The sequence below is a fragment of the Brassica napus genome, chromosome C9 (genome assembly GCF_020379485.1).
Source record: "Brassica napus cultivar Da-Ae chromosome C9, Da-Ae, whole genome shotgun sequence".
NCBI lineage: Eukaryota > Viridiplantae > Streptophyta > Magnoliopsida > Brassicales > Brassicaceae > Brassica > Brassica napus.
Genome location: NC_063452.1, coordinates 35,762,872 through 35,777,080, shown reverse-complemented (window position 1 = coordinate 35,777,080; position 14,209 = coordinate 35,762,872). Strand labels below are relative to the sequence as shown.

Sequence of the window (14,209 nt, the reverse complement as noted above, 5' to 3'; positions counted from 1 at the left end):
CAGTCACGACGGAATCAATACTTGAAAATTCCCGGAAAACCAACTCTCGATCGATCCTTGAAAATTAGACATTCCCGGAAAACGGTTAATCAAGTAAAAGACAGTTTTTCGCGGATGGGAACCGAGGAACGTCGAGAAGAGGATCAGTCTAGATGAGGTCTCAATCGTAAGCAAGGACCAACCACCTCTCCCTACGGCGAGGACCATCTCAACACGGGCCACCTTGCCCATGGGCGAGAAAGACCCACACCGAGGTCACCTCGCCCATGGGCGAGGACGACCCGCACCGAGGTCACCTCGCCCATGGGCGAGGACGACCCGCACCGAGGTCACCTCACGAATGGGCGAGGATGACCCGCACCGAGGTCACCTCGCCCATGGGCGAGGACCGACCTACTGTCTTGAAACAGTGCATCCTCGTCTAAGTTCCCGTAACACAATCCTCTGGCCCTTGGACGCAATACCCATGTCTCATCTCGCTTAGGATTATCAAAGAAAGACTTGGGAAAAGTTATAAAAACTTGGTCATCGAAACGGATTCCTGCCTGCCGTATAAAATGTCTATGGTTAGCTTAAACACTAGTTGCGTTAACTATACGGGGAATTGAAATCCTTTCGGAAAAACCAACGGCTGTTTCTTAGAAAAAATCGTAAAAACGTCTAAGTCCCAAAACGGCCCAAAAGGGGCCTGAACCGCGGCTAAACGGCCCACTTACGATTTTAGAATAGGATTGAGCCCAAGGCTGATATGACGGTCTATTTTTATTCGCAGAAAAAGATAAATGTCAAGTTTCCAAAGATAATCATGAAGGGTGACGAAAAATGGAAAAGCCCATCTCGCGACGAATCCGACCCAGGAAAAGGTGCAAACCGACCTAGAGAGAGTATATAAGGAGGGCGTAAGGCAAGGAGCAAGAGAGAGCTTTCTCAGAGCAAACTTAATACTTAGTGCAATTTAGGCATTTTTTCGTTTTTACTATCGAGTTGCGACTCGACTAGGTTAGAACTTAGGTGGCTAGACTAGCGAACGTACCGACAGCTCTCGTGGCCTAGGATATTACCTGTTGTTCACGCTCAAAACGCGAATTCGGAAATAAGACCTCTTTGTTCTCTTTTCGCTCTTTTACGATTTATTACTTTCGACTTTTTCATATTGATTGTGTTGTGCGTGGCCTAGCAGATAACCGGGACCTTCAGGGAAGGCTAGGTTAGCTTGGCTTTCCTCCGATTAACAAATCTCGACGATGTGAATTCCGGTTCCCACAGTTTGGCGATAGAAGGAGGGGGTACGGATCTATCTCTCACGCAACCGCGCACACTCAGTCAGGTATGACGATCGACGCTGACAAAGACAAGCAAACGCACGACGGGACTTCCGTTAATGCCGACGCTGACAGAACTCCAGCTGGAAACGTATCCACGGTCACTACGAACACCTTGATACTGGACCAGATGAAAGAAATGTTCGCCTCCGCTCAGAAAAATTTGGACGAACAAGGAAAGCTCGTGGCCACTCTCGCAAAACATGTGGAAACCTTAACGGCGAAGGCCAAGAGTAAAAACCCGCGCGGCAGAAGACTCGATTTCGATACTCCGAGCGATCGGGCCACACGGGCATACAAGGATTCTTCTGGTCAGAACCCTGACGAAACTGTCCTGCCAGGCGCGACAACCGACCGCGGAGAACCTTCCACCTCCCGCCGGGAGCAACGAAGGAGGCGATATCGAGCGGATCGATCTGGACATAAGCGACCAGTCTGATCACTCGGACGGAGATGCCGACGTCCATCCGAGAAGAACGCGAAGCCAATCCGCTCGGCAGGACGCGTCCTTCGAAAGGCCCATGACAGAGGAAGAAGAAAACCTCTATTGGGTAGACTAGGAAGAACTGGCCGATAATCAGGCTCGGATCCACCACAACCAACGCCGACAGGCTCGCAAGGCTGATAGAAATCCTGATGAGATCCATGATCTCCGCGAGTACATCGCAAAAGCTGCGGCAGAAGTCAAGGCGGTAAAGTCGCAGATTCACCACACGACAAGCGCTGCACCCGAGATTTACAGACTTCTCGAGGAAGAGCGAAAAACTCCGCCCACTGCCCGGATCACGGAAACTAACATCTCAGATCCTGGGAAGATCAAAATTCTCGTCTACGATGGCACCACCGACCCGAAGGCGCATCTGCAGTCTTTCCAGATCGTGATGGGAAGGTGCAAACTCAAGGACCGCGAACGAGACGCTGGCTACTGCCTCCTCTTTGTCGAAAACCTCAAAGGGGCCGCGCTCGAATGGTTTTCTCGTCTGAAACGAAACTCCATCGAAAGTTTCCGTCAGCTCGCCTCGGAGTTTCTCAAACAGTATTCCATGTTCATGGACAGGGAAACCTCAGACGTCGACCTTCGGAGTCTATCTCAAAGAGAAGACGAACCACTCTTCGAATTCATGAACAGGTTCAAGCTGGTAATGGCAAGAGTCACTGGAATCAGCGACAAAGTGGCAGTCGACGCTTTGCGGAAAACTCTCTGGTACAGGTCGAAACTCCGGCAATGGATATCCGTTGAAAAACCGAGAACAATCCAGGACGCTCTTCACAAGGCAACAGACTTCATCATGATAGAAGAAGAGATGAAAGTCCTCTCCCAGAAGTACAACCCGCAGAAGACGTCTGCGAGAAGGAAAAACCCTCGTAACGACAGGTATGTCTACCACGAGGGAGAAGATCTCCAGGGCGAGCATAATTACGCTATCAACTCCGAACAGGGAGAGACATCCGAAAATACCTTGACCAGGAACCAGTTCAAGGATAATTCCTACTGCGAGTTCCACCAGACCAGAGGTCATTCCACTATGAACAACAAGGTTCTCGGCGCAAGGCTTGCTGCGAAGCTCCTCGCCGGCGAAATTTCGAAGGTCACAAGCATAAAAGACCTCCTCCTGGATTCCGATCGCCCTCCCAAAACTGATAAAGAGTCCCCCGAAAACGACACCCGCGAAAATCAGTCGGGCGAGAAACGCAGAAGGAGGCAGGATGACCGAGGAAACGACAGCAACCGTCGAAGGGTGAGCATGATCATTGGGGGATCGCAATTTTATCGCGATTTGATCTCGTCGATCAAAGCTTATGGACGTAAGGCTGAGAAGAGTTCAAGCTGGCTGGCTCGGTCCCCAACCGACGACGCCCCGAACGATACGATCATCTTCGAAGAGTGGGAAACCATCGGAATCGACAAACCTCACTGCGACCCATTGGTTATTGATCTGGTAATCCGAGACCTGGAAGTGGGAAGGATCCTTATCGACACGGGAAGCACAGTCAACATCATCTTCCCCGATACCCTCCGGAGGATGAACAATTGAACTCGGAGAAGTCATCCCAGAACCAAAACCTCTTACCAAATTCTCAGGTGCAACGTCAATGACCCTCAGATCAATCAAACTCCTAGTGATGGCTAAAGAGGTGACGGAAATCGTTGACTTCGCGGTAGTCGATAACCCGACCATCTACAATGTCATCATGGGAACTCCTTGGATCAATGCCATGAAAGCGGTACCGTCGACTTACCACTTTAGCATCAAGTTCCCAACTCCATACCGAACAACGGTAATCTGGGGATGCCAGAAACAGTCTAGGCTCTGCTTCTTGGCCGAGCATAAACTACGACAAACTTGGAACACCCCCGCGGTCAACCCGAAGAGGGCTAAGAAAGCTCAAAACGCTCCCGAGAGCTCCATAAAAAGTGATCCAGAATCACCCGACCAGGCAACGACTCCAGACAGCGACATAGTCCCCGAGTCCATCGCCTTGCCAGCGGACAGCCCGACTCCTGAAACGGTCGTCGATCCAACTGAAGCCCCAACGACTGAAGTAACCGGAACGATCCTGAAAAGAGGTACGTAGGCAGCTTGTCATATCGACAAGTTCAGCTATCCCCCTCATTAAAAAGGGGGGGGGGGTGGGTACTTATACTCGTATACTCCCACAAAGTCTAAATGATCCATGAATGTACTCGATATTTTCGAAAAATTTTCAATAAATTCTACCTTCTTCCGATCTTACGATTCACTTACAATAAGTCACAATAATCTAAGGTTGGCCTAAGAAACGCCCAAGATAAGGGCATACCGTCCAAGCAGTCCTTGGACGAAAACTAATTCCTACATAATTCACACATACTCATGGTCAAGCAAGACCGAAAAAACGCATCTTCTATAAAAACGAAGAACGTAGCCATTTCACAGCAAAAGACATATCTTCGAGAAAGCGAGACGTCGCAAATATTTCTCGAAAGATATTATCCAAATACACAGTCCGTCCGTGACTCTAAAATACAAAATGCCTGTCGATTGGCACCGACGGACAAGTCCAAAACGTTCTCTAAAAAAGAACTCGTGTCAAACCTTTCATAACAATTAAAGGTTCTCTTACATCCGACAAGGATACCATAGCGCGCTATACAAGAAAATCCGAAATTTTGGTCAGCACACCAGACGTTCTCTGGAGAGTGCTCGATTCTTCCCACACAAATCATATAAGCTGGCGCCCAGTCGCAGACTTTAATTGGAAAGAATCTGGTAGAAATCAACGGGCAAAACGGAAGCCGATTAGTGGTCGCATAGCCTTATAGCCGAAAGTAAACCTAGGTGTTGCCCTCAACCCAGTCATACTGGTCCATTAACATCTCAAGACATGATATCGAAACTGATACGAGATCTTAAAACATGTCTCATCGTCCACATCTAAAACGCTCGCGAAACTTCGTAAAACTCCTAAACGTTTTCGAATACCCTCGAAAGAGCAAACGAACAGAACGACAAATTAAGAGTTAAGATACGAAGTGACTACTTGTGTCTTTCCCTCGACATTTGGCAGAAGTATAAACTAAAACTCATAGAATGCTAAAAGAACATTCGTTAGATGTTAAAAGGCCGCAGAGCGGCTGGGATTCGAAGCCACCAACGGCCAGTCCCGTATACATAGTTAAATGACCTTGCAAGGCCATAGCACACTCAAATAACAAACGGCCACACTCGGCCTAAAACACCACACGAAATCTTGAGAAAAAGGCAAAGGAAAACAATTCCGACGACCTTCAGAAATCAAGGTCAAGATACCCAGACATCGAGGCTCCAAATGAGTCTGCGGGCTGATCCACTTCTCCTCCCTCGTCCGCAGCATCGGCTCCCGCTTCCGTCGTGTCCTCCGAAACCTCGATGGGTTCCCAAAGCTCTCCGATCCTCCCCTTGATTGGAGGAACCATCGACCCGGCCTGGGCGCACCCATCCATGAGGCCCGACATCTCAACAACCTCGGAGAGAAAAGAGAAATTAGCGTTCTGCGACTTCCAAAGGGTACCAACCGAACCGCGGCATTCGCAGAAGTCACCCACGTAGTCTTGAGCGTCCTTGAAGCTCCTGAACTCAGCATCAAACAATGTAGCTCTCCTCGCTAACTCAGCAGCAATCTCCCTCCTCCCTTTCCTCTCCGAACGAATGAGAGCTCGGGAGTGGGACTCAGCCTGTCTGCGCTCTCTTTCCGCAACCTCGTTCTGAAAACGGATGAACTTCCTCTCGATCTCTTCAGCCTTGAAGTGCGAAAGACGTGCCTTTCTGAAACTTCCGTCAAGCGTTGAATTAAAGACCCGCATTCCCTACACTAATCAATGGTCAAACATGGAAGCGACAAACGAAGACTCGCCAAAAAATAATAAAATAAATTTTCAGAGACTAAACCTCGTTGATCAACCGAGAACCTTCCACGACCACTTCTCTCCTCGACGCTTCATCCAGTGATGCTGGAGTAGTAAAACCGGGAGGAAGGTTGGCAAAGAAGTCGTTCGGAAGGGGATACTCGCTGGTTCCACTCCCATCACCCGGGGCGAAACCCGGGTTCCATCCGGGCAGCGGAAGATCTTCTGAGACAAAGTTTCTGTCTTCGAGAGCGATTCCCTTGTCCTTACGGGGCCTAACTCTCTCCCTCTGATCGGGAACAGCGTCGGGGTGTGGCTCGTCCATGTCCGATGCACGTAAAGGTCGGGAGACGCCTCGCGATCAGTAGAGCGCCACTAGGGTTCGTATAGATACCGGATCCTGTCTAGGGTAAAGGAATCCCAAAAGAACAGACCATTGCGGAGAAGATCGCGCTTAGCACACAGGTCCCTGGGGGTCGCGGGGAGGATACTGTTCGCTGAAAAAAAAAAAAATATAAATAAAATGCGTTAGATACCTCCGAGTATCTATACGAACCAAATTTCCAACCATCGTACCACGATGAAAGTTCCATTTGACACGGAACAAGGGGAGACAGTTCTCCTCGACGGATGCGCCATCAGTTCGAACATAGAAAAAACGTTCCAACTATCCCTTGGCATTTGAAGTATGCCCCTGGATTATCGACATATGTCTCTTATGAGCCATGCGGTATGAGTAGTCAATCGAGGTCTTTCGTGTCGACCATAGCCCTTCAAATTCGTCGGGGCTGAGGTCCATTCCGAGCTCGTAGCTCAGGATCAACACGCCAAGAAAGTTCTGCAACGCCGCAACGTTTAGCTGACTGATCGACAGCTCAAAACGGTCGAGTGCGCGGACGATGGCCTCAGGAATCGGGAACCACATGCGACAACGTGTCAGGAAAGCTTAGTAGCATGTGAAGAATCCCTCCGGAGGATCCTCCGCAATTTCCCTGTGCACCGGGACTCGAAACACAACCCCGCTCGGAACTCTGTAAAACTCCCGAAGGGTCAAAAGATAGGCGGGAGAGGTCCTGCTCGGAAGGGTAAGATCAAGCTGCGTCGCGGGTCTTGTGGGATAGAAGACTTCGGGCGGAGGAGTTATCGAACCGCATAAAGCGTCCCAGTACGCTTCCTTCCCTTCTTGCTCGACCTCGAATTCCTCTTTCCGAACAATCTCCTCATTGGTACAAGGATTGCGAGAAGATGATTGAGGGGAAGTCTTTTTCTTAGAGGATCTCTTTCTTGAAGTCATTTTTTGAAAGACAAAAACTTTGACACAAAGGTAAAGAGAGAGAGAATATAAGAGAAATTTCTACCTTGGAGAAATTTTTTTGTGAAGAGAAGTTAATGTAGACTTTGAAAAAACTTACTCCACCTATATATAGGAAAAAATATTATTATTCATTATCGGACTTTCGGCAAACGATTACGTCTAATTCCATCAAAACAAGTCATACCGCAAGCTAGGACCTCACACCCAGGTCCACGGATCCTAGCTAGCTGGGGGCTAACTCTCGATCGATCCTTGAAAATTAGACATTCCCGGAAAACGGTTAATCAAGTAAAAGACAATTTTTCAAGGATGCGAACCGAGGAACATCGAGAAGAGGATCAGTCTGGATGAGGTCTCAATCGTAAGCAAGGACTGACCACCTCGCCCTAGGACGAGGACCATCTCAACACGGGTCACCTTGCCCATGGGCGAGGACGATCCGCACCGAGGTCACCTCGCCCATGGGCGAGGACGACCCGCACCTAGGACACCTCGCCCATGGGCGAGGACAACCCGCACCGAGGCCACCTCGCCCATGGGCGAGGACGACCCGAACCGAGGTCACCTCGCCCATGGGCAAGGACGACCCGCACCGAGGTCACCTCGCCCATGGGAGAGGACGACCCGCACCGAGGTCACCTCGCCCATGGGAGAGGACCGACCTCCTGTACAATCCTCGGGCCCTTGGACGCAATACCCATTTCTCATCTCGCTTAGGATTATCAAAGAAAGACTTCGGGAAATGTTATAAAAACTTGGTCGTCGAAACGGATTCCTGCCTCCCGTATAAAACGGCTATGGTTAGCTTGAACACCAGTTGCCTTAACTATACGGGGAATTGGAATCCTTTCGGAAAAACCAACGGCTGTTTCTTAGGAAAAATCGTAAAAACGTCTAAGTCCTAAAACGGCCCAAAAGGGCCTGAACCGCGGCTAAACGGCTCACTTACGATTTTAGAACAGGATTGAGCCCAAGGCTGATATGACGGTCTATTTTTTAATCGCAGGAAAAAATAAATGTCAAGTTTCCAAAGATAATCATGAAGGGTGACGAAAAATGGAAAAGCCCATCTCGCGACGAATCCGGCCCAGGAAAAGGTGCAAACCGACCTAAAGAGAGTATATAAGGAGGGCTTAAGGCGAGGAGCAAGAGAGAGCTTTCTCAGAGCAAACTTAATACTTAGAGCAATTTAGGCATTTTTTCGTTTTTACTATCGAGCTGCGACTCGACTAGGTTAGAACTTAGGTGGCTAGACTAGCAAACGTACCGACAGCTCTTGTGGCCTACGATCTTACCTGTTGTTCACGCTCAAAACGCGACTTCGAAAATAATACCTCTTTGTTCTCTTTTCGCTATTTTACGATTTATTACTTTCTACTCTTTCATAATTATTGTGTTGTGCGTGGCCCAGCAGATAACCAAGACCTTCAGGGAAGGCTAGGTTAGCTCGGCTTTCCTCCGATTAACAAATCTCGACGGTGTGAATTCCGGTTCCCACACTGTTTATAATCTCCGGTCTTACAAGCCACTTCGTGATACAATGGAAAGAGACACTGAAATAGAACTGGTATAATAAAGAAAAGTTTAAGTGAAGTTTCGACCTTTATAACTGATCTTGGGTCTTCAATCAAAGGAGCTGGGGAAGAGACGGAATTACTAAGGAGAGATGTTGTAACGGCCCTGGCCCGATGAACCTTATCAGATACCATAACCCAAACCTTTTCGTTCAAGAAAACTCTTATTAAAAATCAAATTGTCTTACATAAAACCGAACTCAACTAAAAACTGAAATGTCAAATGAAAACTTAAGGAAAAAATGTTTAAAAAGAAAGGAGTCATAAATGAAAGACTCGAGAAAACACTTGCACCATACGGACATCTACTCCCGCTCTCTCTCGGCCATACCTGTAAAAGGAGGGGGTGAGTACAGAGTACTCAGTGAGGGCAGGTTCTCGGAACCCACGATCTCAACTCAGGAAGAGCAATCAATCACAAGTCATGAGCTAATAAGATCTATTACACAGAAACCCAACTACCCGACCATCAGCTAAAGACCCTACAATGCACGTTTTTATATCCCGCCTCTCGCGGTTGGCACACGTTCTTATCATCAGTGGGTAGCTCCTACTAGGCTTCTACCCCATATTCTTGTGGATTGGCCACATCTCTTATGGGTGATTCCATATTCTTGTGGATTCGCCACATCTCCTATGGATACCTAGCATGGAACTACTGCCACACATACTTTCCTTAGACTCTCTATATGATCCCTTATTCATACTTATACTTACATCTTTCACTTATCATTCACGTCACTTCTCAACATCTTATCATCAGTTTCTTGACCACCCTAATATGCCTACGTTCTTATCACTTCAACACGTACTATCGTCTAAACAAGATCAATCACATATCACATCACACATACACACAAGATCTAGATCTGATTAACAAAGGACTAAGTCCCATTGGTTACTCAACATGAGGCAAGTTCACAGCCAAGTCCTCACCTTAGCTTTTTGCAGAAGTAGATCTGGATCTAGATTTGGGAATCAGTCACTTCTCGAGATCTGGTTTAAGAGTCGGATTCACACAAGAGAGAGATGGGTTTAGGATCTGTCATTTCCAATGACTTAGAGCTAGAGATCATAGTCTTACCTTAGGGTTCAGATCTCAGTTGCTTGCACGAAGCGGAATCAAGGAGGCGGCGGCTAGGGGTTCGGTTGCGGCGGCTAGGGCTTCGCGGGCGGCTGGCGGCTGGCGGCTGGCTTCGCCGGAGGCGGAGCGGCGGCGGCTTGAGGCGGCGGCGGCGGGGTTTTGCTCGGGCAGGGCTTCGCTTGCTGTCTCTCTTGTGGCTGAACCCTAGGGGGACTTCTCCTTTTATAAACAATGGGAGGGGTTATGTCTAGGGTTTCCTCTTCTTGAGCTTCTTGCACTTGAGTTTCTTTTTGGGTCTGGCCCGGAATGTTACAGATGTAATCTCCTTGCTGTGTTCCATCACATACTCCCACCTGAAGCAACACATTCACTGTAATTAAGAACAAAACTTTAAATTGATAAATTAGTGATAAGAACTCGAGTTTACTCACCACTCAGTCTGATACAAAGAAGGACTCATATCCATCTTAAACAAACTCGATATGGAGTATCAGTCTTGATCAAAAGATAATCTTCGCCTTTCCTAGATTGAACAGCTTCCCGTATCTAACAACCGGTTTCTCCATCTTAGCAGCTCTCGTCTCTCTGCTTAACAGAGCAGCAACAGGCACAAGATTCTCATGATGTTGATGAGTACGCCTCTTTCCTTCCCTAGACGCCATTAGAACAATCTCAAATCTTCATACCCTTCAGTAAAGACGCGAACTTTAAGAGCAAAGTCATGAGTTTATTGTTTGAAGCTACAAACTTATTGTGAAGTAAAAGGACTAACACTTAGTGCTTTAGTGGTCTTCTTGGCTCTCTTTCTTCGCGGGAGAATGTCTGTCTCGCGATTTACGCTATTTGCCGGTGGCGAAGACAAGAAGAAGAACAAGTGCATATCTGCCCGATTCAGGAAGAACACACAACATATAAAGACAAAAGAGTTGAAGAAAGAAGAATCTTTATAATCTATCCTTGACACTTCTACAAAGCTCTATTGATTCGAGCTTTGCAGCTTTGAAATCAAACTTACAAACCACTGCTTATTAGGTTATGGCGAAGGGAAATTGTAACATCCCGGGCCAGGCCCAAAAAGAAACTCAAGTGCAGGAGGCCCAAGAAGAGGAAATCCTAGACATAACCCCTCCCATTGCTTATAAAAGGAGAAGTCCCCCTAGGGTTCAGCCACAAGAGAGACAGCAAGCGAAGCCCTGCCCGAGCAGAACCCCGCCGCCGCCGCCTCAAGCCGCCGCCACTCCGCCTCCGGCGAAGCCAGCCGCCAGCCGCCCGCGAAGCCCTAGCCTCCGCAACCGAACCCCTAGCCGCCGCCTCCTTGATTCCGCTTCGTGCAAGCAACTGAGATCTGAACCCTAAGGTAAGACTATGATCTCTAGCTCTAAGTCATTGGAAATGACAGATCCTAAACCCATCTCTCTCTTGTGTGAATCCAACACTTAAACCAGATCTCGAGAAGTGACTGATTCCCAAATCTAGATCCAGATCTACTTCTGCAAAAAGCTAAGGTGAGGACTTGGCTGTGAACTTGCCTCATGTTGAGTAACCAATGGGACTTAGTCCTTTGTTAATCATATCTAGATCTTGTGTGTATGTGTGATGTGATATGTGATTGATCTTGTTTAGACAATAGTACGTGTTGAAGTGATAAGAACGTAGGCATGTTAGGGTGGTCAAGAAACCGTTGATAAGATGTTGAGAAGTGACGTGAATGATAAGTGAAAGATGTAAGTATAAGTATGAATAAGGGATCATATAGAGAGTCTAAGGAAAGTATCTGTGGCAGTAGTTCCATGCTAGGTATCCATAGGATATGTGGCGAATCCACAAGAATATGGAAGCACCCATAGGAGATGTGGCCAATCCACAAGAATATGGGGTAGAAGCCTAGTAGGAGCTACCCACTGATGATAAGAACGTGTGCCAACCGTGAGAGGCGGGTATAAAAACGTGCATTGTAGGGTCTTTAGCTCATGGTCGGGTAGTTGGGTTTCTGTGTAATAGATCTTATTAGCTCATGACTTGTGATTGATTGCTCTTCCTGAGTTGAGATCGTGGGTTCCGAGAACCTGCCCTCACTGAGTATTCTGTACTCACCCCCTCTTTTTACAGGTATGGCCGACAGAGAGCGGGAGTAGATGTCCGTATGGTGTAAGAGTTTTCTCGAGTCTTTCATTTATGACTCCTTTCTTTTTAAACATTTTTCCCTTAATTTTTCATTTGACATTTCAGTTTATAGTTGAGTTCGGTTTTATGTAAGACAATTTGAGTTTTAATAAGAGTTTTCTTGAACGAAAAGGTTTGGGTTATGGTATCTGATTAGGTTCATCGGGCCAGAGCCGTTACAATTGGTATCAGAGCCAGGTTAAACCCACCCAGTGCTGTCCCGGGTGGGTAGGGAAAGGTCGGGTAGAAGTAGGAAAACCCGGGTTTCAAAAGAATTTCTTCCGAACGTTTTTCTAAGTATTTCAAAAAGGGGTTTCAAAAAAAAAAAAAAAAAAAAAAAAAAAACGCACCACTCGGACGGAACTCCTACCTCACTCGGTGGACAATAGAATTTGAGTAGAACCGTGCTGGACAAGTTAAGGGAGGACCACAGACGCCATTTGAGTATCGTGCTGGACAAGTTAAGGGAGCAGGGGTTATATGCTAAGCTTAGCAAGTGTAGCTTCTAGCAACGTAGGATTGGGTTCCTAGGGCATGTGATTTCCAAGGCAGGGATAACGGTGGACCCCGAGAAGATCACCGCAATCACAAAATGGCCAACACCAGGCAACGCAACCGAAGTACGAAGTTTCCTCGGATTGGCAGGATACTCCCGTAAGTACGTTTTAGGGTTCGCCACAATAGCCAGGCCACTCACCCGCCTTACGGACAAAGAGGTTAGGTTCGAATGGACAGAGGCGTGCGAGGAGGGATTCAAACAACTAAAGGATATGCTGACTAGAGCTCCAGTACTAGTCCTACCTAGACCAGGGGTGCCATTTGTGGTCTACACCGACGCCTCCGGGGTCGGAGTAGGATGCGTACTCATGCAGGAAGGAAGGGTAATCGCCTACGCGTCCAGACAATTGCGGAAACACGGGTCTAATTACCCAACACATGACCTAGAGTTAGCAGCAGTGGTATTCGCTCTAAAAATCTGGAGATCGTATCTATACGGAGAAAAGGTGCAAATTTTCACGGATCACCAGAGTTTGAAATATGTGTTCACTCAAGGAGACTTGAACCTACGGCAACGCAGGTGGATGGAACTGCTAGCAGATTACGACCTGGTCATCGATTACCACCCCGGGAAGGCAAACATGGTGGCAGATGCCTTAAGCCGAAGGAAATCAGACATCTCCGGAGCAAAGGAAACTCAGGAGCTCGCCACGGCCCTAACGAAACTACATCTCTGCGCGACGACCGTGAACGAGGAGGGCGCCGGGTTAGAGGTCGTGGAACAAGCTGACCTACTGAGTCGAATCAGTAAGGCCCAGGAAACGGACTCCACACTCCAAAGGATGGTCGACAAGGAGGTTAGCGGGTACCGTACGGCTGGGAATGGTACAATCCTGTTTAAAGGCCGAGTGTGCGTACCACAGGGAGGGAATTTGAGGGACGAGTTACTGGCACAGGCTCATCAATCACGATTCGCAATTCACCCGGGACGGACAAAAATATACCAAGACCTGAAGCGGTACTATCACTGGGAAGGAATGAAGAGAGATGTTACCTTGTGGATACCTGTCAGCTGGTTAAGGCGGAGCGCGGAGTTCCGGGAGGACAGCTGCAGGAGCTACCCTTACCACAATGGAAATGGGATATGGTGACAATGGATTTCGTCACGGGTCTACCACGGACCACGAGGAACAAGGACGCCATATTGGTGATAGTAGACCGCCTGACAAAGACGGCTCATTTCCTACCTATACGAACTACCAATAAGACCGAGGACTTGGCTCGAGAGTACCTGAACACCATAGTGAAGTTGCATGGGGTACCTGTAAGCATAGTATCTGACCGGGACCCGAAGTTTACCTCAACTTTCTGGCAGGCGTTTCAAAGAGGATTGGGAACCAAGGTTCGCCTTAGCACCGCGTACCACCCACAGACGGATGGACAATCCGAGAGGACCATCCAAACACTTGAAGATATGTTGAGGGCGAGTGTTTTGGAATGGGGAGGTAAATGGAGCGAATATCTACCATTGATGGAGTTCTCATTTAACAACAGCTGCCATGCGAGCATTGAAATGTCCCCGTATGAAGCGTTGTATGGGCGACCCTGTAGGACCCCCTTATGTTGGACCGAAGTGGGGGAGGAACGAGATATGACTCCTAAATTAGTTGGAGAAACGATCAAGCAGGTAGAACTCCTCAGAGACAGATTGAAAACAGCACACGATCGCCAGAAGAGTTACGCCGACAAACACAGGAAGAAACTAGAGTTTGCAGTAGGGGACGAGACGTACTTGAAAATGAGAACCTTTCGAGGGAATGACCCAAACCGAAAGTTGAAAAAGTTGAGACCCAGATACATGGGCCCAGACGTGATAAAGGAAAAGAT

General features: G+C 48.0%; 1 protein-coding gene and 1 long non-coding RNA gene across 2 annotated transcripts; one reads left to right on the top strand and one right to left on the bottom strand.

Annotated features, from left to right (window-relative positions):
- The first annotated feature begins 1,329 nt into the window (after nucleotides 1–1,329).
- On the top strand, nucleotides 1,330–3,358 carry LOC125592632. The gene is made up of 4 exons (XM_048767955.1): nucleotides 1,330–1,653; nucleotides 1,904–2,211; nucleotides 2,380–2,632; nucleotides 2,762–3,358. Exons 1-4 carry the CDS (start codon nucleotides 1,330–1,332, stop codon nucleotides 3,356–3,358), a joined length of 1,482 nt encoding a protein of 493 aa, XP_048623912.1.
- Nucleotides 3,359–10,034: 6,676 nt separating this feature from the next.
- Nucleotides 10,035–11,492, bottom strand: LOC125593203. Its single transcript, XR_007329156.1, has 2 exons — nucleotides 10,434–11,492; nucleotides 10,035–10,348 (listed from the first exon to the last, which is right to left on the bottom strand). It is a non-coding gene; the product is annotated as an uncharacterized LOC125593203 (long non-coding RNA).
- Between the last annotated feature and the right edge of the window lie 2,717 nt (nucleotides 11,493–14,209).